The sequence below is a fragment of the Bombina bombina genome, chromosome 2 (assembly GCF_027579735.1).
Source record: "Bombina bombina isolate aBomBom1 chromosome 2, aBomBom1.pri, whole genome shotgun sequence".
Classification (NCBI taxonomy): domain Eukaryota; kingdom Metazoa; phylum Chordata; class Amphibia; order Anura; family Bombinatoridae; genus Bombina; species Bombina bombina.
Genome location: NC_069500.1, coordinates 1,427,821,921 through 1,427,849,098, shown reverse-complemented (window position 1 = coordinate 1,427,849,098; position 27,178 = coordinate 1,427,821,921). Strand labels below are relative to the sequence as shown.

Below are 27,178 nucleotides of genomic sequence, written 5' to 3'. Positions count from 1 at the left end.
TTTGTGGGTGTTAGTGTACTATTTAGCACCTGAGTTAAGAGTTTTACACTACAGCGTTAGCCCATAAAACTCTTAACTACTGACTTTTAAATTCGGTATCAGTCTTGACAGGAGAGGCTGTACCGCTCACTTTTTGTAAGACTTGTAATACCGGCGTTATGCAAGTCCCATTGAAAATATAGGATACGCAATTGACGTAAGTGGATTTGTGGGATTTTTGAGTCTGACCAAAAAAGTAAGCGGTACACCTGTCATTTCAAGACTCGTAATACCAGCGGGCGTTAAAAAGCAGCGTTGGGACCTCTTAACGCTGCTTTTTAAGGCTAACGCAAGACTCGTAATCTAGGTGATAGTGTTTTTCTCCTAAAAGGATACAAAAATGCTTTTCAGTGCTCACACTCTGAATTAACCAAATTAGCATCTGAGAAAAAAACAGTAGTTATTAATACCCAATAAATGGTATACAATAAATTGACCTCAAAAAGGCCAAAGGGCTGTAATAACCCTGCCGGAATGTGAATCTGAGACCCTTGCATCTAGAACAATATTCGTAGTCAGGACATTCACCAACTGATCTACATCACCGGACTTTAAGTAGGGTAGACAAATTCTAGACCTCCAACAATAGTGGAAAAAATAGAAATTAAACACATTATCCCATCAAGATAGTGATAATAAAATACATTCTCAATCATAATAAAAGATAAAGTAAATATAATTAAATGATTACTTCCAAAGTAAATAAGTTGTACTAACTGTTCAACAAAGGTTGAGAAAACAGCAATGTCAGCCACAGTTAAAGCTGAGCTAAAATATAAAGAGTAAATGAATATGCTCTACTAAGGTTATATTCAAAAATTCTAAAGAATCCTGAAATAAGTACCAATCTCTATAGAAATAGTAGTACAGTCCCAAGAGGGAATCAGGATAATCATTCTCTAGAATATAATACAAATAGTATATTGCATAGAAAAAAAACCTCAAGAGCAAAAAAATCTTAAAATCCAATTTTAAAAAGGATTAATAACATACAGCCAGATTATGAGTTGGACGTTATGAGTGAAAAAGCATTGTTATGGCTCATAACTCTGCTTTTTCACTACCGCTGCTATTACGAGTCTTGTAGTTATAACTGTACTGCACAACTTTTTGGTTGTTACACAAAGTCAGTATCGCACTATTTAAAAAGTACATTTTCAATGGGACTTCCACAGCGCCGGTATTTCGAGTTTGCCTGTAAGGCCAAAAAGTGAGTGGTACAGCCTTTAACTACAAGATTTGTACCGCCACCTGAAAGTCAGTAGTTAAGAGTTTTACGTTACAAAGCTGTACCATAAAACTCATAACTAAAGTGTTAAAAATTACACTAACAACCATAAACTACCTATTAACCCCTAAACCGAGGCCCTCCCGCACCCCAAACACTAAAATAAAATTATTAACCCCTAATCTGCCACTCCACACATCACCGCCACTATTATAATATATTAACCCCTTTTCCACCACTCCCCAACAACGAAATATACTGTAATAAACCTCCCACATGATTAACTAAATATATTAACCCCTAAACCTAACCCTAAGCATAACCCTAACCCTAACACTCCCTAACTTTAATATAATTAAATTAAATATAAATAAAATTTTCAATTATTACCTACATCATTCCTATTCAAAACTAAGTACAACATTACCTGCAAAATAAAACCTAAGCTAGCTACAATATAACTAATAGTTATATTGTAGCTATCTTAGGTGTTATTTTTACTTCACAGGTAAGTTTGTATTTATATTAACTAGGTAGACTAGTTAGTAAATAGTTATAAACTATTTAATAGCTATCTAGTTAAAATAAATACAAATTTACCTGTAAAATAAGACCTAACCTGCCTTACACTAAAAACTACCATTACAATAAAATTAAATTAATGAAATAAAATTATCTAAATTACAAAAAATAAAAAACAAAAATATCAAATAAATTACACCTAATCTAATAGCCCTATCAAAATACCCCCCCCCCAAATATTAAAACCCTAGCCTAAATTAAACTAAACTGCCAATAGCCCTCAAATGGGCCTTTTGTGGGTCATGGCCCCAAAGATAACATCTCTTTTATCAACAACCCCCTAACAGTAAAACCCACCACCCACACAACCAATACCTTCCCAAATAAAATTATATCTAAAAACCTAGGCTAATCATTGCCCATTTTAGATTAGGGTTTGGGCACTTTGTAAAAGAGCTAAATGCCCTTTTAAGGGCAATGCCCATTCAAATGCCCTTTTCAGGGCAATTGTTAGCTTAGGTTTTTAGATTTAATTTTATTTGGGGGGGTTGGTTGTGTGTGTGGTGGGTTTTACTGTTAAGGGGGGTGTTTGTAATTTATTTTACAGGTAAAAGAGCTGTTATCTTTGGGGCAATGCCCTGCAAAAGGCCCCTTTAAGGGCCATTGGCAGTTTAGTTTAGGCTAGGGGTTTTATTATTTTGGCGGGGGGGAATTTTTTATTTTGATAGGGCTATTAGATTAGGTGTAATTCATTTATTTTTTTGATACTTTTGTTTTTTATTTTGTGTAATTTAGTGTGTTTTTTTTTATTTTAGATAATTTTATTTCATTAATTTAATTTATTTAATTTTATTGTAATGTTAGGTTTTACTGTAAGGCAGGTTAGGTTTTATTTTACAGGTAAATTTATATTTATTTTAACTAGGTAGCTATTAAATAGTTTATAACTATTTACTAACTAGTCTACCTAGTTAAAATAAATACAAACTTACCTGTGAAATAAAAGTAAAACCTAAGCTAGCTACACTATAACTATTAGTTATATTGTAGCTAGCTTAGGTTTTATTTTACAAGTAAGTTTGTATGTAGTTTTAAATAGGAATTATTTAGGTATTAATTGTAAGGTTTATTTAGCTTTATTTTAATTAAATTTAAGTTATGGGGTGTTAGGGTTAGGGTTACATTAGGGTTAGGTTTAGGGGTTAATAACTTTAGTATAGTAGCGACGACATTGGGGGCAGCAGATCAGGAGTTAATAACTGTATATAGGTGGCAACAATGTTGGGGGCAGCAGATTAGGGGTTAATAATTAATGTAGGTGGCGGCAATGTTAGGGGCAGCAGATTAGGGGTTAATAATTAATGTAGGTGGCGGCAATGTTAGGGGCAGCAGATTAGGGGTTAATAACTAATGTAGGTGGTGGCAATGTTAGGGGCAGCAGATTAGGGGTGTTTAGACTCGGGGTTTATGTTAGGGTCTTAGGTTTAAACATATAATTTTCTTTCCCCAAAGACATCAATGGGGCTGCGTTACGGAGCTTTTCGTTCCTCTATCGCAGGTGTTAGTTTTTTTTTTTTTTTGCCGGCTCTCCCCATTGATGTCTATGGGGAAATCGTACAAGAGCAAATAAAAGCAGCGATTGTATTTGAGTGCGATATGGAGCTCAACGCTGCCATATCACCTGCAAAAGCCCGCTTTTTTAAAAATCATAATACCAGCGCTATAGGGGGTGAAATACCACCGAAAATGCTACAGTCTTTACTTTCCCTATAGCGCTCAAAACTCATAATCTGGCCCATAGTTAATAGGAGGACTCCTAAAAGCTATAAATAATAGATATTTCCTTAATAAAGAACATAAAAAAATGTTCAAATGAAAAATAAGGAGAATTTATAATAAACTGTCTGATTGATACAGGATCTTTAAGGCAAAGAAACCGTCATCAGTATAATAAACTTAAGTATGCTGTTGGTCAGAACAACATTATTTAAATTTTAACAATTTTGAAAAGACCTTGTAAGTTTATTCAAAGGCATAATAGCAGTCACAGCCTTTATGATAAAAGCAACAACATGTAATGTTTGCAAATGAAATCAAGTACATGAACTGAATATGTAAAAAAAACAGTAAATGTAATTGTACATGTAGAAACATTATTAGCATAAAACAAGAAATATAAATGCCACATAATTGAGCTGAAGAAATAACAACAGTTTAATAATGAAAAGAACACACTTAGCTTTGTAGAATTGTGTTCAAGAGCATCATAGTTTCTACAGTAACATCAGAGTCAGGATCAGAATGAAACATCTCGCAAAATGTAACAGAAAAAGAAAAATAACATTAGGCAAAATATTCAATTTCCACAATGTAACCGTTTCAGTAAAGAAAAGCAAAAGCAGGCATAATAGTTTTCAAAAAAACTATGAAAACAGTGAGCAATAGTGGGAGAGGGGTAAAAATTACAAATTTTTTGCGCCATGTATGATAATGCATAATTTAAAAAAATACAATTTGCATCATAACAAACGTAATTCCGCGCCAATACAACTAGCGTCAACAAAGACACCGGAATTGACTAACTTGCACCATCCTTCACAGCAAAAAAAATTTCAACAAGAATGACGCAATAAAAAACATTTTGCACCCTTGCAAGCCTAGATTCACCCGCAAAAAAATGAAAGTCAAATTGAATGAATGAACCCCAGGTAAGAAAAAAATTTAAATAAACTTCACAAACATTATTCTTATACTGAAACTGTTTAGACTGCAAAAGGGAAATATACATAGACCTGACTCATGGCAAATATAAGTAAATACATATACTTAAAACGTTATATAAATACATAAAGTGCCAAACCATAGTTGAGAGTGTCTGACTCTTAAATAACAATATGTACTTACCGAAAGACACCCATCCACATATAGCAGATAGCCAAACCAGTACTGAAAAAGTATCCGCAGAGATAATGGTATATAGGAGTATATCGTCGATCTGAAAAGGGAGGTAGGAGATGAATCTCTACAACCAATAACAGAGAACCCTTCAAAAGATTTCCTGCAAGGAAAACCATAAAATTAATAGGGAATACTCCCCTCACATCCCTCTGACAAACACTGTATTCTGAGAGGAATTGGGCTTCAATATGATGAGAAGCGCTTATCAAAGAAGGAAAATCAAGCACAAACTTACTTCACCACCTCCATAGGGAGGCAAAGTTTGTAAAACTGAATTGTGGGTGTGGTGAGGGGTGTATTTATAGGCATTTGAGGTTTGGGAAACTTTGCCCCTCCTGGTAGGATTGTATATCCCATACGTCACTAGCTCATGGACTCTTGCCAATTACATGAAAGAAATGGTTTATACACTCTCTCAGATGTAGTCAGGTTACGGTTTGCAGTGAAATGGAATACTCTATTTCTAGCTCCTCCATTCCACACCATATTATTTTCCTTATTTTTGTTTGTGTTCTTATTATGATTAACTATAAGTCCACCCATCACTCTCTTCTCTTCTATTGTTGTATTGTTTATTATATCATTTTTTAAATTTCCTATCCTATTTCAGGTAATAAATTCTGTCTATGTTCACCAGACAATCCATTAGTTTTAAGGAACATTCATCTAAAACATTTTCCCATCCCTTCACAGTAGTCTCATTCAGCGAGATTACGAGTTGAGCGTTATGAGTCAAATAGTAGCGTTATGGCTCATAACGCATAATTTTCCCTAACACAGCCATTACCAGTCTTGTTGGTATAGGTGTACCACAAGCCTCTTTAGGCTGTAACGCAACATCAGTACAGCACTCTTAAAAATGACATTTTTTAACAGGATTTCCATAGCGCTGGTTTTACATTATTGCTAAAAAAATGGTGTTACAGCCTAAAACAACAAGATCTGTAACTCCATCTAAAAGCAGTGGTTATTAGTTTTATGCTACAAATCTGTAACATAACACTCATAACTAAACTGCTACAAAGTACACTAACACCTATAAACTACCTATTGACCCCTAAACTGAGGCCCTCCCCTATTGCAAACACTATATTAAATGTATTAACCGCTCCCGACATCGCCGACACTATATTAAATTTATTTGCCGCTCCCGACATCGCCGAAACTTAAAAAAATATTAACCCCTATTGGCTGATTTGAACAGCCAATAGGATTTAAGCAAGTCTCATTCTATTGTACTATTCATCATCCAATAGAATGAGAGCTGCTTAAATCCTATTGGCTAATTTAAACAGCCAATAGGATTTTAGCAGCTCTAATTCCTATTGGCTGATTCAAATTTTTCAGCCGATAGGAATGCAAGGGACGCCATCTTGAATCGCTTACCTTGCATTGAAGATTCAGTGTATGGCGGCGACCATATGAAGAGGATGGTTCGCACCGGGTGTCTTCAGGATGGACCTGCTCCGCGCCGCCGGGGTCAAGATATAATATGCCGCCTGGATGAAGATAGAAGAGGCCGCCTGAATGAAGACTTCTCACCGCCTGGATGAGGACTTTGCCACCTTGATTAAGATAGAAGAGGCCGTCTGGATGAAGACTTCTCGCCGACTGGATGAAGATCGTTCAAGCGGGACTTCAGAAACTGTAAGTGGATCGTCGGGGGTTAGTGTTAGGTTTTAATTTTAGATTAGGGCTTGGGCAGCAAAAGAGCTAAATGCCCTTTTAAGGGCAATGCCCATATAAATGCCCTTTTCAGGGTAATGGGTAGATTAGGTTTTACTTTATTTTTATTTTGTGGGTTTGGGGGGTGGGAGTTTGTATAATGTTAGGGGGTGTTTGTTTTGTTTTGTAGCAAAAGAGCTGTTAACTGTAGGGCAATGCCCTACAAAAGGCCTTTTTAAGGGCCCTTGGTAGTGTATTTTAGATTAGGCTTTTTTATTTTAGGGTGGGGTTTTATTTTTTTTAAAGGGTATTAGGAAAGGAATCATTTTTATTATTTTGGATAATTCTGTTTGTTACTTTTTGGAATAGTAGTTTTTTTATTTTTAGTAATTTTAGTGTTTGTTATTTTTTGTAATGTTAGGTTTTAGTGTGAGGCAGGTTAGGTTTTATTGCATAGGTAAGTTTGTATTTATTTTAACTAGGTAGTTATTAAATAGTTAATAACTATTTACTAACTAGTCTACCTAGTTAAAATAAATACAAACTTACCTGTGAAATAAAAATAAAACCTAAGATAGCTACAATATAACTATTAGTTTTTATTTCACAGGTATTTAGTTTTAAATAGGAATTATTTAGTTAATAATTGTAGGTTTAATATGTTAGGGGGTGTTAGGGTTAGGTTTAGGGGTTAATGTAGTTTATTTTAGGTTGTTGTGATGTGGGGGGTTGGCGGTTTAGGGGTTAATAGATTTATTTAGAGGTAGTGATGTGGGAGGCCAGAGGTTTAGGGGTTAATAACTTTATTTAGTTGTGGCAATGTCGGGGAGCGGCACGGCAGAATAGGGGTTAATAGATTTATTATAGTGTGGGTGATGTTGGGGTGCGAGGGAATAGGGGTTAATAACTTTAGTATAGTGGCGGCGATATCGGGAGCGGCAGATTAGGGGTTAATAGCTTTATTTAGGTGGCGGCGGTATTGGGAGCAGCAGATTAGGGTTTAATAACATTATGTAGGTGGCATTGATGTAGGGGGCGGCAGATTAGGGTTGTTTAGATGTGAGGTTTATGTTAGGGTGTTAGGCTTAAACATTATTTTTCTTTTCCCCATAGATATCAATGGGGCTGCGTTACAGATCTTTTCTTTCCGTTTTCTGCTCTCCCCATTGATGTCTATGGAGAAAACCTGCACGAGCACGTCAAAACAGCGCTTGTTTTTTGGCGATATGAAGCTTTAAAGCACATCGCCCGCACAAGCCGGGTTTTTGAAAATTTATAATGGCAGCGCTATAGGGGATTAAATAATGACACCTTTGTTGCGTTCGTTAATTTCTCTATAGCGCCCATAACTCATAATATCCCTGATTGTTTCTAAAGGGACAATTTTTTAAAATGTGCAAACCTCTAATGATAATTCTTTATCTATATATTTTTTCAAATATTCTACATCCCACTAATGTTTGTGTTCTTTTTGAATTATCATTTCAAATTTAGAAAATAGTTGGTAAATAGTACGATTATGTGATTGTAAGGGTTAAGGCTGTCTCTCTGTACCTTTAAGCACCTGCTTAATTAGGCACCTCCTACCTATGCTCCAATGCTGCTTTATTGAGTTGTTTTCGGTTACTCCGTGTGCACTCTCATTTCTTTGGATGTTATTCACAGTAATTTCTTGATACAGCCGCTACCTATACTGTTTGGTGGATTTTCTAACCTGATTACTAACCTCCTCATTTTCCTCCCTCTGCTCCGGACAAACTTCAGGTTCAGCTCCGTTATTCCTCCGATCAGCTGTGTCTGTGCGGTACATGCTGCCGCTTACGTCATCAGACACAGCTGACTGCACCTCTCCTTGCCTGTTAGATCTGACCGCTCTCCACGCTCCTGCAGTTTTCCCCCTGGAGACTCAGCTAAAGGACTCCAAGACACTCTGAGAGGAAACCGGACCAAGGCTGAAACTTGCATACAGGTCTGGCATTTACTTGACTTTCTACATATATGTTATGCTGTGATTTTATGTTCTGTTAGCTTTGAGTTTGCGGCATTACACAGTGCTTTACCAAAGTTTCTCATATCGATAAGTCACTGCCTCATTTATAGACTGAGTGGTTTAATCTCATATGAATTACTCAAATCTATACTCCTGGCATAAATAAAAGTACTAGGCTATCCTGAGAAATCCTTCCCTGGATTACCTAGCCTACACCAAAACCTTTATCAGTCTTCATAGGAACTCTGTCGTTAATTAAAGGACAAAACAGTTCCTACAAACCAATACATAACCTGAATTGATAGAAAGATTGAGGGGAGCCACGGTTTTCACCAAGTTGGATCTTCGTGGCGCCTATAATCTGATACGAATGAGAGCTGGAGACGAATGGCTCACTGCGTTTCGAACTAGATACGGTCTATTCGAGTATACAGTGATGCCATTCGGATTATGCAACGCTCCAGCAACATTCCAATGTCTTATCAATGATCTGTTCAGAGACATCCTGGATGTATATATAGTTGTCTATTTGGACGATATTCTGATCTTTTCACAAGACCTGGATCAACATAGACTACACGTCAGGGAAGTCCACTCCAGACTTAGGAAAAATAGCCTATATGCTAAACTCGAAAAATGCATATTTGAGTCTCAAAATATATCCTTCCTCGGTTATGATATCTCCCCTAAGGGCATAAAGATGCAAAATGACAAGGTTCAGGCAATTTTAGATTGGCCTACACCCCAAACAAAGAAAGATGTACAGCGCTTCCTAGGTTTTTCTAATTATTATAGGAAGTTTATTCCTGGTTTTGCAGCCCTTACTAAACCATTGACTGAACTCACCAAACTCAATCAACAGTTTGAATGGAACCATCAGACTCAGTCAGTTTTTGACAGTCTCAAGACTAAATTCACTTCAGCCCCTATTTTGCAGTACCCAGATATGCAGAAGCAATTCATACTAGAGGTGGATGCCTCTGATTTTGCCATTGGCGCAATCCTCTCTCAGAGGAAATCTTTTAAGGATCCTTTGCATCCTGTGGCATTCTTCTCTAGACTCCTACAACCTGCCGAGTTAAATTACCCAGTAGGAGAAAAAGAATTATTGGCTATAAAATGTTCATTTGACCATTGGAGACACCTCTTGGAAGGAGCTATTCAACCTACAGTCATCTACACAGATCATAAAAATTTGCAGTACCTGCAATCTAACCGTACATTGTCCTCCAGACAAGTGAGATGGAGTCTTTATTTCTCTCGTTTTCAATACATTATCACTTACAGACCAGGTACCAGAAACGGTAAGGCAGACGCCCTCTCCAGGCAAGCCACTAAACCCCTACAAACCACTAACCCAACTACTATCATACCTAGGGATTGTATAGTAGGAATCTTGACAGGTCTTGAACCTCTCTTTAAAAAGGCCCTTGCAACCGACACTTCTGTTCCCCATCAGGAATTATTACGTGACTCTACTGGAGTATTACGCAAAGACCACAAGTTGTTTGTACCCCTAAACCTCCGTAAGGCAGTATTGAACTCTGTACACCACACTCCATTAACTGGTCATATGGGCAGGGATAAATCTATGGACCTACTCACTAGATCCTACTGGTGGCCATCCCTACGGACTGATCTCAGGGAACATTTGGATCAATGTATCGTCTGTGCTACCTCCAAACCTTCTAGACAACTGCCTGTTGGTCTTTTACAACCTTTGCCAGCACCCCATGTTCCATGGGAGACTGTATCTATGGATTTTATTGTTGATCTCCCGACATCCAACAACTACACCACAATCATGGTGGTTACTGACCTGTTCTCGAAAATGTCTCATTTCATCCCCATATCCTCTTTACCTACGTCTAAAACCACTTGCGACTTATTCATACAAAATGTTGTCCGGTTGCATGGTGTTCCCCTAACAGTAATCAGTGACCGCGGGACTCAGTTCACCTCCAGATTTTGGAGATCCTTGTGTAAATCCCTCCACATGGAACAAAAACTTACCACCGCATATCATCCCCAGACTAACGGACAGACAGAGAGTGAACCAGTGGCTGGAGCAGTACTTGCGATGCTTCTGTGCACATCAGCAAGATTCTTGGGCATCATTTCTCCCTCTCACAGAATTTGCGTATAACAACAACAAGAATGCCTCCACTGGTTTCTCTCCTTTTTTTATTAACTATGGTTTACACCCTCGTTTCACTCTACTCCCAAAGGTCGAGACACCCTGTCCTCTGGTTAATGATCTAGTCAATGACATATCCAATTTGTTTTCTACTGTCCGTGACAACATACTGCAAGCACAAGCATACCAGAGCAGGTACTACAACCTCCGTCATAGGACCGGTCCCAAGTATACAGTGGGTCAAAAGGTTTGGCTCTCCACAAAAAATCTGAAACTGTCATACCCCTGCAGAAAACTGGGGAAGTTGTTTATTGGTCCTTACCCTATCATACGGATCTGTAATCCTTCTACTGTCACCCTACAGCTCCCATCCAGTTTCAAGGTTCATCCGACATTTCACGTGTCCTTAGTTAAACCTTGTTCTCTATCTACACCATGTCCTGATGTTCCTGTTCCTGTTCTACCTCCTTCTCCGGATCAAGAATTTGTTGTACATAGCATCCTGGACTCCCGTATTCGCAGAGGGGTTCTGTTCTATCTCATACATTGGAAGGGTTTTGGACATGAGGAGGATTCCTGGGAGCCTGCCTCCAATGTCTCTGCTCCTCGCCTTGTGTCCCTTTTCCACAGGCGGAACCCGGATCGTCCCAGACCTTGACCCATGCTGTGGTTCCTTGTCGGGGGGCTCTGTAAGGGTTAAGGCTGTCTCTCTGTACCTTTAAGCACTTGCTTATTTAAGGCACCTCCTACCTATGCTCCAATGCTGCTTTATTGAGTTGCTTTCGGTTACTCCGTGTGCACTCTCATTTCTTTGGATGTTATTCACAGTAATTTCTTGATACAGCCGCTACCTATACTGTTTGGTGGATTTTCTAACCTGATTACTAACCTCCTCATTTGCCTCCCTCTGCTCCGGACAAACTTCAGGTTCATCTCCGTTATTCCTCCGATCAGCTGTGTCTGTGCGGTACAGGCTGCAGCTTACGTCATCAGACACAGCCGACTGCACCTCTCCTTGCCTGTTAGATCTGACCGCTCTCCACGCTCCTGCAGTTTTCCCCCTGGAGACTCAGCTAAAGGACTCCAAGACACACTGAGAGGAAACCGGACCAAGGCTGAAACTTGCATACAGGTCTGGCATTTACTTGACTTTCTACATATATGTTATGCTGTGATTTTATGTTCTGTTAGCTTTGAGTTTGCGGCATTACACAGTGCTTTACCAAAGTTTCTCATATCGATAAGTCACTGCCTCATTTATAGACTGAGTGGTTTAATCTCATATGAATTACTCAAATCTATACTCCTGGCATAAATAAAAGTACTAGGCTATCCTGAGAAATCCTTCCCTGGATTACCTAGCCTACACCAAAACCTTTATCAGTCTTCATAGGAACTCTGTCGTTAATTAAAGGACAAAACAGTTCCTACAAACCAATACAGTGATTCTCCTAAATTAGGACCAGAGGTAGGTGTATAATTCCCCCTATTTTCTAATCTTTCTTGAAATGACTGCATGCTAATATTATTGATAAAACAAGTATAAAAAAAACATGCTGCCAAAATAAGCTCTCTGTAGCAATGACAGTATATACAGTATTAAAAGGTTAAATAATCCCACCTGAAAAAGAGGTCCCAGGACTAAAACAGAGGTGCCATAAAAAAATATCAAAAAAGTGAAAGTGTCAAATCCTGGAGAAGTCGTGTGCCAGGTCATTGACTGTGCCATATTGCACTTTGAAATAAGCACCTTCCCTGTGTGAGTATCCGTCTATGGGGATGGAAGCATTATGAGGGGATGTATGATCTGAATGATATTGAGACACTGGCACACCTTTTACCCAATGTGTCTTCAGATCTTCAATTGCCAACGTCCTCTTAAGGCAGGCACAAATTCAAATCAGCCAATAGAATTAAAGCTTTTTTTCTATAAGCTAATTTGAATTTCATATGAAATAGGAATGCAAGGCTAACCATATATAAGTGGGAGCCTCACATTTAAACCTCAGTGTGCGGCTGGTGACTGCATGAAGTGGTCGTCAGGGATGGAAGATCCATAGACAAGAAGAAAAGAAGATAATAAGACTGATTGGGTGGAAGATGAACTGCCCCTGCCTCCACGAAGATGAGCTCCCTCTGCCGTCAGGATTAAGACGGTCCCCGCCATGAAGAGGAGCTAGATTCAAGTTTGGTGAATACCAATTTTGGGGTTTAGCTGAAGGTTTTGCTTGTTGTTTTTTTTTTAGATTTTTAAGAAAAAGAGCTTTTAAATGCTCTTGGGCAATGCCTGACCAAATGCCCTTTTTTGGTAGGCTGACCATATTGCTGCTTTAATAAGGGGGCACATATGATAAATACATATATCAGGGTTCTTATACAAAACATTTATTTAAACAGCTCTGAAAATATCCCTGACATATGTATTTTTCATATGTGTCCCTTTTTAAAGCGGCAATATGGTCACCCTATTGTTAGGGAAACATTTTTTTTTTTGTATAGGGATTAGATTAGGTTATTTTTTAGAATATAGTTTGTTTGTTTTTTGGACAGCAAAATAACGGAATCACTTTAGGGCACTGCCCTGCCAAATGCCCTTCTAAGAGCGATGCCCAACCAAAAGCCATTTCTAGGGCAATCTTATTTTTTGCACTTAAGGGAGAACAATGTTTGCGCTCCTGGTAATACCAGTACATACAGTTGTGAGAACTGGTGCAGTGATGGGCAGCAGTTAGTAAACATATGTATAGTAATATGTACATATATGTTAATATGTGTATATACAGGTATATAAGCATATACATTTATATTTACTCTGGACACAGTTCCTATAGGCAGCACTGTAAAGGCACTTTTCAGTTCTAACACCCCACACCTGTCACATTTAACCCCATAAAATTGCTTCATGTGGTTTAAAAAAAATAATATTTCTTTCATGTAATTGGCAAGAGTCCATGAGCTAGTGACGTATGGGATATACAATCCTACCAGGAGGGGCAAAGTTTCCCAAACCTCAAAATGCCTATAAATACACCCCTCACCACACCCACAATTCAGTTTTACAAACTTTGCCTCCTATGAAGGTGGTGAAGTAAGTTTGTGCTAAGATTTCTACGTTGATATGCGCTTCTCAGCATTGTTGAAGCCCGATTCCTCTCAGAGTACAGCGAATGTCAGAGGGACGTGAAGGGAGTATCACCTATTGAATATGATGATTTCTCTAATGGGGGTCTTTTTCATGGGTTCTCTGTTATCGGTCGTAGAGATCCATCTCCTACCTCCCTTTTCAGATCGACGATATACTCTCAATTTACCATTACCTCTACTGATAACTGTTTTAGTACTGGTTTGGCTATCTGCTATATGTGGATGGGTGTCTTTTGGTAAGTATGTTTTTTATTTCTTAAGACACCTCAGCTATGGTTTGGCACTTTATGCATTTATATAAAGTTCTAAATATATGTATTGTACTTATATTTGCCATGAGTCAGGTTCATGTATTTCCTTTTTGCAGACCATCAGTTTCATATTTGGGGAATCTAAACATTTTAAGAAATGTATTTCTTACCTGGGGTTTAGTCTTTTTTTCAATTGACTACTTTCTTGCTATTGCGGGTATTAGGCCCGCGGGTGCGTCAAATGCTAAACTTTATTTTGTCATTCTTGGTGCAAAATTTTTTTTGCCGCGGAAAAAGATGTTTATGACGCAACTTCTTCTTTTCTGGCATCATACGTGACGCCGAGACCTTTCACACGGCGGCGTCATTAGTGACGTGAGTGTGTCATTTCCAGTTATTTTTGGCGCCAAAAAAGTTTACGTTACATTGTGCGTCATACTTGGCGCCAAATTTTTTGCATTCTTTCAATACCCCATTGATGTTTGCCTCTTGCTTTTTTCTCTATCAGAGGCCTATGCTTTTGCATTTTTTCCCATTCCTGAAACTGTCATATAAGGAAATAGATAATTTTGCTTTATATGTTGTTTTTTCTCTTACATTGAGCAAGATGTCCCAATATGATCCTGCCTCAGAAGTTTCTGCTGGAACATTGCTGCCTGACATCGGTTCTACTAAAGCTAAGTGCATTTGTTGTAAAAGTGTAGAAATTATTCCACCAAATGTCATTTGTAATAGTTGTCATGATAAACTTTTACATTCAGATAGGGTTTTCATCAGTAATAGTACATTGCCAGTTGCAGTTCCTTCAACTTCTAATGTACATGATATACCTGTAAATTTTAAAGAATTTGTATCTGATTCTATTCTGAAGGCTTTGTCTGCATTTCCACCTTCTAATAAACGTAAAAGGTCTTTTAAAACTTCTCATTTAGCTGATGAAATTTCAAATGACCAGCAACATAACAATTTATCCTCTTCTGATGAGGATCTATCTGATTCAGAAGATCCTTCCTCAGACATTGACACTGACAAATCTACTTATTTATTTAAAATAGAGTATATGCATTCTTTATTAAAAGAAGTGTTAATTACTTTGGATATTGAGGTAACCAGTCCTATTGACGTTCAGTCTAATAAACGTTTAAATGCTGTTTCTCCAACATAGGTGTGTCCGGTCCACGGCGTCATCCTTACTTGTGGGATATTCTCTTCCCCAACAGGAAATGGCAAAGAGCCCAGCAAAGCTGGTCACATGATCCCTCCTAGGCTCCGCCTACCCCAGTCATTCTCTTTGCCGTTGTACAGGCAACATCTCCACGGAGATGGCTTAGAGTTTTTTAGTGTTTAACTGTAGTTTTTATTATTCAATCAAGAGTTTGTTATTTTGAAATAGTGCTGGTATGTACTATTTACTCAGAAACAGAAAAGAGATGAAGATTTCTGTTTGTATGAGGAAAATGATTTTAGCAACCGTCACTAAAATCCATGGCTGTTCCACACAGGACTGTTGAGAGCAATTAACTTCAGTTGGGGGAACAGTGAGCAGTCTCTTGCTGCTTGAGGTATGACACATTCTAACAAGACGATGTAATGCTGGAAGCTGTCATTTTCCCTATGGGATCCGGTAAGCCATGTTTATTATGATCATAAATAAGGGCTTCACAAGGGCTTATTAAGACTGTAGACTTTTTCTGGGCTAAATCGATTCATTATTAACACATATTTAGCCTTGAGGAATCATTTTATCTGGGTATTTTGATATAATAATATCGGCAGGCACTGTTTTAGACACCTTATTCTTTAGGGGCTTTCCCAAAGCATAGGCAGAGCCTCATTTTCGCGCCGGTGTTGCGCACTTGTTTTTGAGAGGCATGGCATGCAGTCGCATGTGAAAGGAGCTCTGATACTTAGAAAAGACTTTCTGAAGGCGTCATTTGGTATCGTATTCCCCTTTGGGCTTGGTTGGGTCTCAGCAAAGCAGATACCAGGGACTGTAAAGGGGTTAAAGTTCAAAACGGCTCCGGTTCCGTTATTTTAAGGGTTAAAGCTTCCAAATTTGGTGTGCAATACTTTTAAGGCTTTAAGACACTGTGGTGAAAATTTGGTGAATTTTGAACAATTCCTTCATGTTTTTTCGCAATTGCAGTAATAAAGTGTGTTCAGTTTAAAATTTAAAGTGACAGTAACGGTTTTATTTTAAAACGTTTTTTGTACTTTGTTATCAAGTTTATGCCTGTTTAACATGTCTGAACTACCAGATAGACTGTGTTCTGAATGTGGGGAAGCCAGAATTCCTATTCATTTAAATAAATGTGATTTATGTGACAATGACAATGATGCCCAAGATGATTCCTCAAGTGAGGGGAGTAAGCATGGTACTGCATCATTCCCTCCTTCGTCTACACGAGTCTTGCCCACTCAGGAGGCCCCTAGTACATCTAGCGCGCCAATACTCCTTACTATGCAACAATTAACGGCTGTAATGGATAATTCTGTCAAAAACATTTTAGCCAAAATGAACACTTATCAGCGTAAGCGCGACTGCTCTGTTTTAGATACTGAAGAGCATGACGACGCTGATATTAATGTTTCTGAAGGGCCCCTAACCCAGTCTGATGGGGCCAGGGAGGTTTTGTCTGAGGGAGAAATTACTGATTCAGGGAACATTTCTCAACAAGCTGAACCTGATGTGATTACATTTAAATTTAAGTTGGAACATCTCCGCATTCTGCTTAAGGAGGTACTATCCACTCTGGATGATTGTGACAAGTTGGTCATCCCAGAGAAACTATGTAAAATGGACAAGTTCCTAGAGGTGCCGGGGCTCCCAGAAGCTTTTCCTATACCCAAGCGGGTGGCGGACATTGTTAATAAAGAATGGGAAAGGCCCGGTATTCCTTTCGTCCCTCCCCCCATATTTAAAAAATTGTTTCCTATGGTCGACCCCAGAAAGGACTTATGGCAGACAGTCCCCAAGGTCGAGGGAGCGGTTTCCACTTTAAACAAACGCACCACTATACCCATAGAGGATAGTTGTGCTTTCAAAGATCCTATGGATAAAAAATTAGAAGGTTTGCTTAAAAAGATGTTTGTTCAGCAGGGTTACCTTCTACAACCAATTTCATGCATTGTCCCTGTCGCTACAGCCGCATGTTTCTGGTTCGATGAGCTGATAAAGGCGGTCGATAGTGATTCTCCTCCTTATGAGGAGATTATGGACAGAATCAATGCTCTCAAATTGGCTAATTCTTTCACCCTAGACGCCACTTTGCAATTGGCTAGGTTAGCGGCTAAGAATTCTGGGTTTGCTATTGTGGCGCGCAGAGCGCTTTGGTTGAAATCTTGGTCGGCTGATGCGTCTTCCAAGAACAAGCTACTTAACATTCCTTTCAAGGGGAAAACGCTGTTTGGCCCTGACTTGAAAGAGATTATCTCTGATATCACTGGGGGTAAGGGCCACGCCCTTCCTCAGGATCGGCCTTTCAAGGCGAAAAATAAACCTAATTTTCATCCCTTTCATAGAAACGGACCAGCCCAAAGTGCTACGTCCTCTAAGCAAGAGGGTAATACTTCTCAAGCCAAGCCAGCTTGGAGACCAATGCAAGGCTGGAACAAGGGAAAGCAGGCCAAGAAACCTGCCACTGCTACCAAGACAGCATGAAATGTTGGCCCCCGATCCGGGACCGGATCTGGTGGGGGGCAGACTCTCTCTCTTCGCTCAGGCTTGGGCAAGAGATGTTCTGGATCCTTGGGCGCTAGAAATAGTCTCCCAAGGTTATCTTCTGGAATTCAAGGGACTTCCCCCAAGGGGGAGGTTCCACAGGTCTCAGTTGTCTTCAGACCACATAAAAAGACAGGCATTCTTACATTGTGTAGAAGACCTGTTAAAAATGGGAGTGATTCATCCTGTTCCATTAAGAGAACAAGGGATGGGGTTCTACTCCAATCTGTTCATAGTTCCCAAAAAAGAGGGAACGTTCAGACCAATCTTAGATCTCAAGATCTTAAACAAGTTTCTCAAGGTTCCATCGTTCAAGATGGAAACCATTCGAACTATTCTTCCTTCCATCCAGGAAGGTCAATTCATGACCACGGTGGATTTAAAGGATGCGTATCTACATATTCCTATCCACAAGGAACATCATCGGTTCCTAAGGTTCGCATTCCTGGACAAGCATTACCAGTTCGTGGCGCTTCCTTTCGGATTAGCCACTGCTCCAAGGATTTTCACAAAGGTACTAGGGTCCCTTCTAGCTGTGCTAAGACCAAGGGGCATTGCTGTAGTACCTTACTTGGACGACATTCTGATTCAAGCGTCGTCCCTTCCTCAAGCAAAGGCTCACACGGACATTGTCCTGGCCTTTCTCAGATCTCACGGTTGGAAAGTGAACGTGGAAAAGAGTTCTCTATCTCCGTCAACAAGGGTTCCCTTCTTGGGAACAATAATAGACTCCTTAGAAATGAGGATTTTTCTGACAGAGGCCAGAAAAACAAAACTTCTAGACTCTTGTCGGATACTTCATTCCGTTCCTCTTCCTTCCATAGCTCAGTGCATGGAAGTGATCGGGTTGATGGTAGCGGCAATGGACATAGTTCCTTTTGCGCGCATTCATCTGAGACCATTACAACTGTGCATGCTCAGTCAGTGGAATGGGGACTATACAGACTTGTCTCCGAAGATACAAGTAAATCAGAGGACCAGAGACTCACTCCGTTGGTGGCTGTCCCTGGACAACCTGTCACAAGGGATGACATTCCGCAGACCAGAGTGGGTCATTGTCACGACCAACGCCAGTCTGATGGGCTGGGGCGCGGTCTGGGGATCCCTGAAAGCTCAGGGTCTTTGGTCTCGGGAAGAATCTCTTCTACCGATAAATATTCTGGAACTGAGAGCGATATTCAATGCTCTCAAGGCTTGGCCTCAGCTAGCGAGGGCCAAGTTCATACGGTTTCAATCAGACAACATGACAACTGTTGCGTACATCAACCATCAGGGGGGAACAAGGAGTTCCCTAGCGATGGAAGAAGTGACCAAAATCATTCTATGGGCGGAGTCTCACTCCTGCCACCTGTCTGCTATCCACATCCCAGGAGTGGAAAATTGGGAAGCGGATTTTCTGAGTCGTCAGACATTGCATCCGGGGGAGTGGGAACTCCATCCGGAAATCTTTGCCCAAGTCACTCAGCTGTGGGGCATTCCAGACATGGATCTGATGGCCTCTCGTCAGAACTTCAAAGTTCCTTGCTACGGGTCCAGATCCAGGGATCCCAAGGCGGCTCTAGTGGATGCACTAGTAGCACCTTGGACCTTCAAACTAGCTTATGTGTTCCCGCCGTTTCCTCTCATCCCCAGGCTGGTAGCCAGGATCAATCAGGAGAGGGCGTCGGTGATCTTGATAGCTCCTGCGTGGCCACGCAGGACTTGGTATGCAGATCTGGTGAATATGTCATCGGCTCCACCTTGGAAGCTACCTTTGAGACGAGACCTTCTTGTTCAGGGTCCGTTCGAACATCCGAATCTGGTTTCACTCCAGCTGACTGCTTGGAGATTGAACGCTTGATCTTATCGAAGCGAGGGTTCTCAGATTCTGTTATCGATACTCTTGTTCAGGCCAGAAAGCCTGTAACTCGAAAGATTTACCACAAAATTTGGAAAGAATATATCTGTTGGTGTGAATCTAAAGGATTCCCTTGGGACAAGGTTAAGATTCCTAAGATTCTATCCTTCCTTCAAGAAGGATTGGAAAAAGGATTATCTGCAAGTTCCCTGAAGGGACAGATTTCTGCCTTGTCTGTGTTACTTCACAAAAAGCTGGCAGCTGTGCCAGATGTTCAAGCCTTTGTTCAGGCTCTGGTTAGAATTAAGCCTGTTTACAAACCTTTGACTCCTCCTTGGAGTCTCAATTTAGTTCTTTCAGTTCTTCAGGGGGTTCCGTTTGAACCCTTACATTCCGTTGATATTAAGTTATTATCTTGGAAAGTTTTGTTTTTAGTTGCTATTTCTTCTGCTAGAAGAGTTTCAGAATTATCTGCTCTGCAGTGTTCTCCTCCTTATCTGGTGTTCCATGCAGATAAGGTGGTTTTACGTACTAAACCTGGTTTTCTTCCAAAAGTTGTTTCTAACAATAACATTAACCAGGAGATTATCGTACCTTCTCTGTGTCCGAAACCAGTTTCAAAGAAGGAACGTTTGTTGCACAATTTGGATGTTGTTCGCGCTCTAAAATTCTATTTAGATGCTACAAAGGATTTTAGACAAACATCTTCCTTGTTTGTTGTTTATTCCGGTAAAAGGAGAGGTCAAAAAGCAACTTCTACCTCTCTCTCTTTTTGGATTAAAAGCATCATCAGATTGGCTTACGAGACTGCCGGACGGCAGCCTCCCGAAAGAATCACAGCTCATTCCACTAGGGCTGTGGCTTCCACATGGGCCTTCAAGAACGAGGCTTCTGTTGATCAGATATGTAGGGCAGCGACTTGGTCTTCACTGCACACTTTTACCAAATTTTACAAGTTTGATACTTTTGCTTCTTCTGAGGCTATTTTTGGGAGAAAGGTTTTGCAAGCCGTGGTGCCTTCCATCTAGGTGACCTAATTTGCTCCCTCCCTTCATCCGTGTCCTAAAGCTTTGGTATTGGTTCCCACAAGTAAGGATGACGCCGTGGACCGGACACACCTATGTTGGAGAAAACAGAATTTATGTTTACCTGATAAATTACTTTCTCCAACGGTGTGTCCGGTCCACGGCCCGCCCTGGTTTTTTTAATCAGGTCTGATAATTTATTTTCTTTAACTACAGTCACCACGGTACCATATGGTTTCTCCTATGCGAATATTCCTCCTTAACGTCGGTCGAATGACTGGGGTAGGCGGAGCCTAGGAGGGATCATGTGACCAGCTTTGCTGGGCTCTTTGCCATTTCCTGTTGGGGAAGAGAATATCCCACAAGTAAGGATGACGCCGTGGACCGGACACACCGTTGGAGAAAGTAATTTATCAGGTAAACATAAATTCTGTTTTTTAAACCTCCTGTGTGGTTTCCCCAGGGGTTTTTCCTATTCCTGAGGCTATTTCTGATATGATTTCTAGGGAATTGAATAAGCCAGGTACTTCTTTTATTCCTTCTTCAAGGTTTAAAAAATTGTATCCTTTACCAGCAAAATTTATAGAGTTTTGGGAAAAAATCCCCAAAGTTGATGGGGCTATTTCTACTCTTGCTAAACGTACCACAATTCCTATGGAAGATAGTACTTCCTTTAAGGATCCTTTAGATAGGAAGCTTGAATCCTATCTAAGGAAGGCCTATTTATATTCAGGTCATCTTCTCAGACCTGCTATTTCTTTGGCTGATGTTGCGGCTGCCTCAACTTTTTGGTTGGAGAATTTAGCGCAACAAGATTTGGATCCTGACATATCGAGCATTACTCGCTTACTGCAACATGCTGATAATTTTATTTGTGATGCCATTTTTGATATTATCAAAATTGATGTTAGATCCATGTCTTTAGCTGTATTAGCTAGAAGAGCTTTGTGGCTTAAATCTTGGAATGCTGATATGACATCTAAATCTAGATTACTATCTCTTTCTTTCCAAGGTAATAATTTATTTGGTTCTCAGTTGGATTCTATTATTTCAACTATCACTGGAGGAAAAGGAGTTTTTCCGCCTCATGATAATAAACCTAAGGGTAAATCTAAGGCTTCTAACCGTTTTCGTTCCTTTCGTCAAAATAAGGAACAAAAACTCAATCCTCCTCCCAAGGAATCTGCTTCCAGTTGGAAGCCTTCCTCTAATTGGAATAAATCCAAGCCATTTAGGAAACCAAATTCTGCCCCTAAGTCCGCATGAAGGTGTGGCCCTCATTCCAGCTCAGCTGGTAGGGGGCAGATTAAGGTTTTTCAAGGATTTTTGGATAAAATCTGTCCAAAATCATTGGATTCAGAGCATTGTCTCTCAGGGGTATCGCATAGGATTCAAAATAAGACCTCCTGTGAGAAGATTTTTTTCTCTCACCCATCCCTGTAAATCCAGTAAAAGCTGAGGCTTTTCTGAAGTGTGTTTCAGATCTGGAGTCTTCAGGGGTAATCATGCCAGTTCCTCCTCAGGAACAAGGTTTGGGGTTTTATTCAAACCTATTCATTGTACCAAAGAAAGAAAATTTATTCAGACCAGTGCTGGATCTAAAAATTTTGAATCGTTATGTAAGAGTACCAACTTTCAAGATGGTGACTATAAGGACTATTCTGCCTTTGGTTCAGCAAGGACATTATATGTCCACAATAGACTTGCAGGATGCTTACCTTCATATTTCGATTCATCTAGAACACTATCAGTTTCTGAGATTCTCTTTTCTAGACAAGCATTACCAATTTGTTGCTCTTCCATTTGAGCTAGCAACAGCTCCAAGAATCTTTTCAAAGGTTCTGGGTGCCCTACTATCTGTAATCAGAAAACAGGGTATTGCGGTGTTTCCTTATTTGGACGATATCTTGGTACTAGCTCAGTCTTTACATACTGCAAAATTTCACACAAATCAACTAGTGTTGTTTCTTCGAAAACATGGTTGGAGGATCAATTTACCAAAAAGTTTATTGATTCCTCAGACAAGGGTCACCTTTTTAGGCTTCCATATAGATTCAGTGTCCATGACTCTGTCTCTAACAGACAAGAGATGTTTAAAATTGGTCGCAGCATGCCGGCACCTTCAGTCTCAGTCATTCCCTTCAGTGGCTATGTGCATGGAAATTTTAGGTCTCATGACTGCAGCATCGGACACGATCCCCTTTGCTCGTTTTCACATGAGACCTCTACAGCTTTGCATGCGGAATCAATGGTTCAGGGATTATACAAAGATATCACAATTAATATCCTTGAATCCCAATGTACGACAATCTCTGACATGGTGGATAGATCACCATCGTTTGGTTCAAGGGGCTTCCTTTGTTCGGCCAACCTGGACTGTGATCTCAACAGATGCGAGTCTTTCAGGTTGGGGAGCTGTTTGGGGATCTCTGACAGCACAAGGGGTTTGGAAATCTCAAGAGGCGAGATTACCAATAAATATTTTAGAACTCCGTGCAATTCTCAGGGCTCTTCAGTCTTGGACTCTGTTAAAGAGAGAACCGTTGAATTGTTTTCAGACAGACAATATCACAACTGTGGCTTATGTCAATCATCAGGGTGGGACTCACAGTCCCCAAGCTATGAAAGAAGTATCTTGGATTCTTGCTTGGGCGGAATCCAGCTCCTGTCTAATCTCTGAGGTGCATATCCCAGGTGTAGACAGTTGGGAGGCGGATTATCTCAGCCGCCAGACTTTACATCCAGAGGAGTGGTCTCTCCATCCAGATGTGTTTTCTCAGATTGTTCAGATGTGGGGTCTTCCAGAGATAGATCTCATGGCCTTTCATCTAAACAAGAAACTTCCCAGATACCTGTCCAGGTCCAGGGATGTTCAGGCGGAAGCAGTGGATGCACTGACACTTCCTTGGTGTTATCATCCTGCTTACATCTTCCCGCCTCTAGTTCTCCTTCCAAGAGTGATCTCCAAAATCATCATGGAACAGTCTTTTTGTTTTGCTGGTGGCTCCAGCATGGCCACACAGGTTTTGGTATGCGGATCTGGTTCGGATGTCCAGTTGCCCGCCTTGGCCACTTCCGTTACGGTCGGACCTACTATCTCAAGGTCCGTTTTTCCATCATGATCTCAAATCATTAAATTTGAAGGTCTGGAAATTGAACGCTTAGTTCTAAGTCATAGAGGTTTCTCTGACTCAGTGATTAATACTATGTTACAAGCTCGTAAATCTGTCTCTAGAAAGATTTATTATAGAGTTTGGAAGACTTACATTTCATGGTGTTCTTCTCATAAATTCTCCTGGCATTCTTTTAGAATTCCTAGAATTTTACAGTTCCTTCAGGATGGTTTGGATAAGGGTTTGTCTGCAAGTTCCTTGAAAGGTCAAATCTCCGCTCTTTCTGATTTATTTCACAGAAAGATTGCTAAACTTCCTGATATTCACTGTTTGTACAAGCTTTAGTTCGTATTAAGCCTGTCATTAAATCAATTTCTCCTCCTTGGAGTCTTAATTTGGTTCTGAAGGCTTTACAGGCTCCTCCATTTGAGCCTATGCATTCTTTGGACATTAAACTACTTTCTTGGAAAGTGTTGTTCCTTTTGGCTATCTCTTCTGCTAGAAGAGTTTCTGAGCTATCCGCTTCTTCTTATGAGTCTCCTTTTCTGATTTTTCATCAGGATAAGGCAGTTTTGTGGACTTCTTTTCAATTTTTACCTTAGGTTGTGAATTCTAACAACATTAGTAGAGAAATTGTTGTCCCTTCCTTATGTCCTAATCCAAAGAATTCTTTGGAAAGATCCTTACATTCTTTGGATGTGGTAAGAGCTTTGAAATATTATGTGGAAGCTACTAAAGATTTCAGGAAGACTTCCAGTCTATTTTGTTTTATTTTCTGGTCCTAGGAAAGGTCAGAAGGCTTCTGCTATTTCCTTGGCTTCTTGGTTGAAACTTTTGATTCGTTAAGCTTATTTGGAGTCGCGTCAGGCCCCGCCTCAGAGAATTACAGCTCATTCTACTAGATCGGTCTCCACTTCGTGGGCTTTTAAGAATGAAGCTTCAGTTGATCAGATTTGCAAAGCGGCAACTTGGTCCTCTTTGCATACTTTTACTAAATTCTACCGTTTTTATGTATTTGCTTCTTCGGAAGCAGTTTTTGGTAGAAAAGTTCTCCAGGCAGCTGTTTCAGTATGATTCTTCTGCTTTTTGATTTAAGTTTTTTTCTTTCAAAAATGGAAATAAACTTATTTTTTTGGGTTGTGGATTCATTTTTTTCAGCGGAATATGGCTGTTTTTATTTTTATTCCCTCCCTCTCTAGTGACTCTTGAGTGGAAGATCCACATCTTGGCTATTGATATCCCATATGTCACTAGCTCATGGACTCTTGCCAATTACATGAAAGAAAACATATTTTATGTAAGAACTTACCTGATAAATTCATTTCTTTCATATTGGCAAGAGTCCATGAGGCCCACCCTTTTTATGGTGGTTATTATTTTTTGTATAAAGCACAATTATTTCCAAATTTCCTTTGTTGATGCTTTCTACTCCTTTCTTTATCACCCCACTGCTTGGCTATTCGTTAAACTGAATTGTGGGTGTGGTGAGGGGTGTATTTATAGGCATTTTGAGGTTTGGGAAACATTGCCCCTCCTGGTAGGATTGTATATCCCATATGTCACTAGCTCATGGACTCTTGCCAATATGAAAGAAATGAATTTATCAGGTAAGTTCTTACATAAATTATGTTATATGCTAGTATTTTTTTTAGTTAAAGGAGCAAACACTAAAGTTTTGGGACAATTGAGGCACAAAGATCTGACCTCTGGTTAGTTTTTGGAGTGCTAATTACTACCGCAAGCTTGCGGTAGCAATAACCAGCCACTTATAATGGCTGTTTATTTATTGTGTGCCCACAAATTTTACATTTTCCTGTTTGCGGGCGCGCAATAAATTAGCACTCCATTTGTAATCTAGCCCACAATGTTTTGATGGGGAAACGCATGAATTCAGATATGGATATGAATAGGGAACAATGTCTAACTGTTCTCAGTGTTAGGTCCAATATTTGTTAAATTCATTCATGGGTCACCTCCTCTGATACCCATTTTTACTTTTTCCTGACCCCAACATATAAGTTTGTTGGTATTTGAATTGTGCATCTGCATGAAATGTCTGGCCACCGATGAGATGACCCTCCGCTTGTCTATATCATCCTGGGCATTGCAAATATTACCTCTATGTTCTAAAACTCTAGTGCCCATGTTTCTGGTAGACATTCCTATATAAAAAATTCCACATTCACAAGTTAGGCAGTTTACTATAACTTTGGGTTTACAAATTAACAAATTCCTTGATTTTCCTGTTATGCCCAAAGCAAACAGTTACTGAGGTTTTTTTTTTACCATATATTGGCACGCTTTATGTAAGTCTATAACATTTACTGCAGGGTTTTATGGAATTAATGATCATAGCTTTAGCTTGTGGTGAGAACTCTGGTTTGTCTCTCTAATTTTACAGGTTTGTCATTAAAGGGCAACTATAGGAAAATATACTGATTTTATCTTCTGTTTATGTCACTCTGCAGATATGTATACAGGTTTCCTGAGAATACAATTTCTTCTGTTCCGTACTCTGATAAACCTGAGTGATGGGGATCTCAAGCGATTTAAAGACAAGTTAATGACAGTGACATTTAATGAGAAGATGGCTATCCCACCTGAGCAGCTGCAGAATGCAAATTGTTATGATACAGCAGCCTGTTTAATACAGAGTTATGGAGATGAGGAGGCTCTGATGGTGACATCACAGGTTTTATATGAGGCCAACCTGAAGGACACTGCAGAGAAACTGCTGAAACAATCAGATTCATGTAAGTCACTTAATTGTACCTAATAAGCTGATAATATAACATTGTAGCAGGATATTAATATACAGTAATGATCATTTATAGATTTATTAATACAGCAGCTGGTGAAGCATTTGTATAACTGAGAGAGAGCTGTAAGAATAAACATAGCAATGGTGTTTAGGGCTCTGTGTATTTTGTCAGTGTAATTATAATTATATAAGGCGACGGGCGTAAGATAAGCTTGTAATTACAGTAAAGACAAAGTTACACTTTTATAGTTTAGATAAAATATGCATTTTTAAACAATACATTGTCTTTGTTGTCTTGGTATCCTTTCATGAAGAGTGAATGTAGGTAGGCTCATAGTAGCTCAGGAGAGTGCACACATCTTTAGTTATCCTTAGCAGACTGAGACATACAATGTTGCAAAACACTTCTACTATGAAGTACTAGACAGTGACACATGCACGCTCCTGAGCCCATCTAATATGCACACTCCTGAGCACATCTTAGCCTTCCTACATTTTATCTTTAACAAAGGATACCAAAAAGCAAAGAACAATTGATAATTGAAGTAAATTCGTAAGTTGTTTAAAACTACTTAAGGTTGATTTTGAATTTACTGTCTCCTTAAGGGACAGTAATGTAATTTTCATATATGCATATTATATATCTGCAATTAAGTGCTAAATTGCAGCAAGACATCTGTATAAAAAAATATATAAATAAATACGTATTGTGATTGTGAGTTGAATTGTGATTTTATTACAATATTTATTTAAACAAACATTTTGCATTAAGAAATAGATTTCTTTT

The 27,178-nt window shown here is 39.5% G+C and overlaps 1 protein-coding gene across 1 annotated transcript in view; it reads left to right on the top strand.

Annotated features, from left to right (window-relative positions):
- The window catches only part of LOC128647598 (uncharacterized), a 386,767-nt gene that overhangs the window by 326,076 nt on the left and 33,513 nt on the right, over positions 1–27,178 (top strand). Inside the window, exon 6 of the mRNA XM_053700355.1 lies at positions 26,099–26,383. Within this exon, the coding sequence (XP_053556330.1) occupies positions 26,099–26,383 (285 nt within the window). The remainder of the gene's footprint in view (positions 1–26,098; positions 26,384–27,178) is intronic.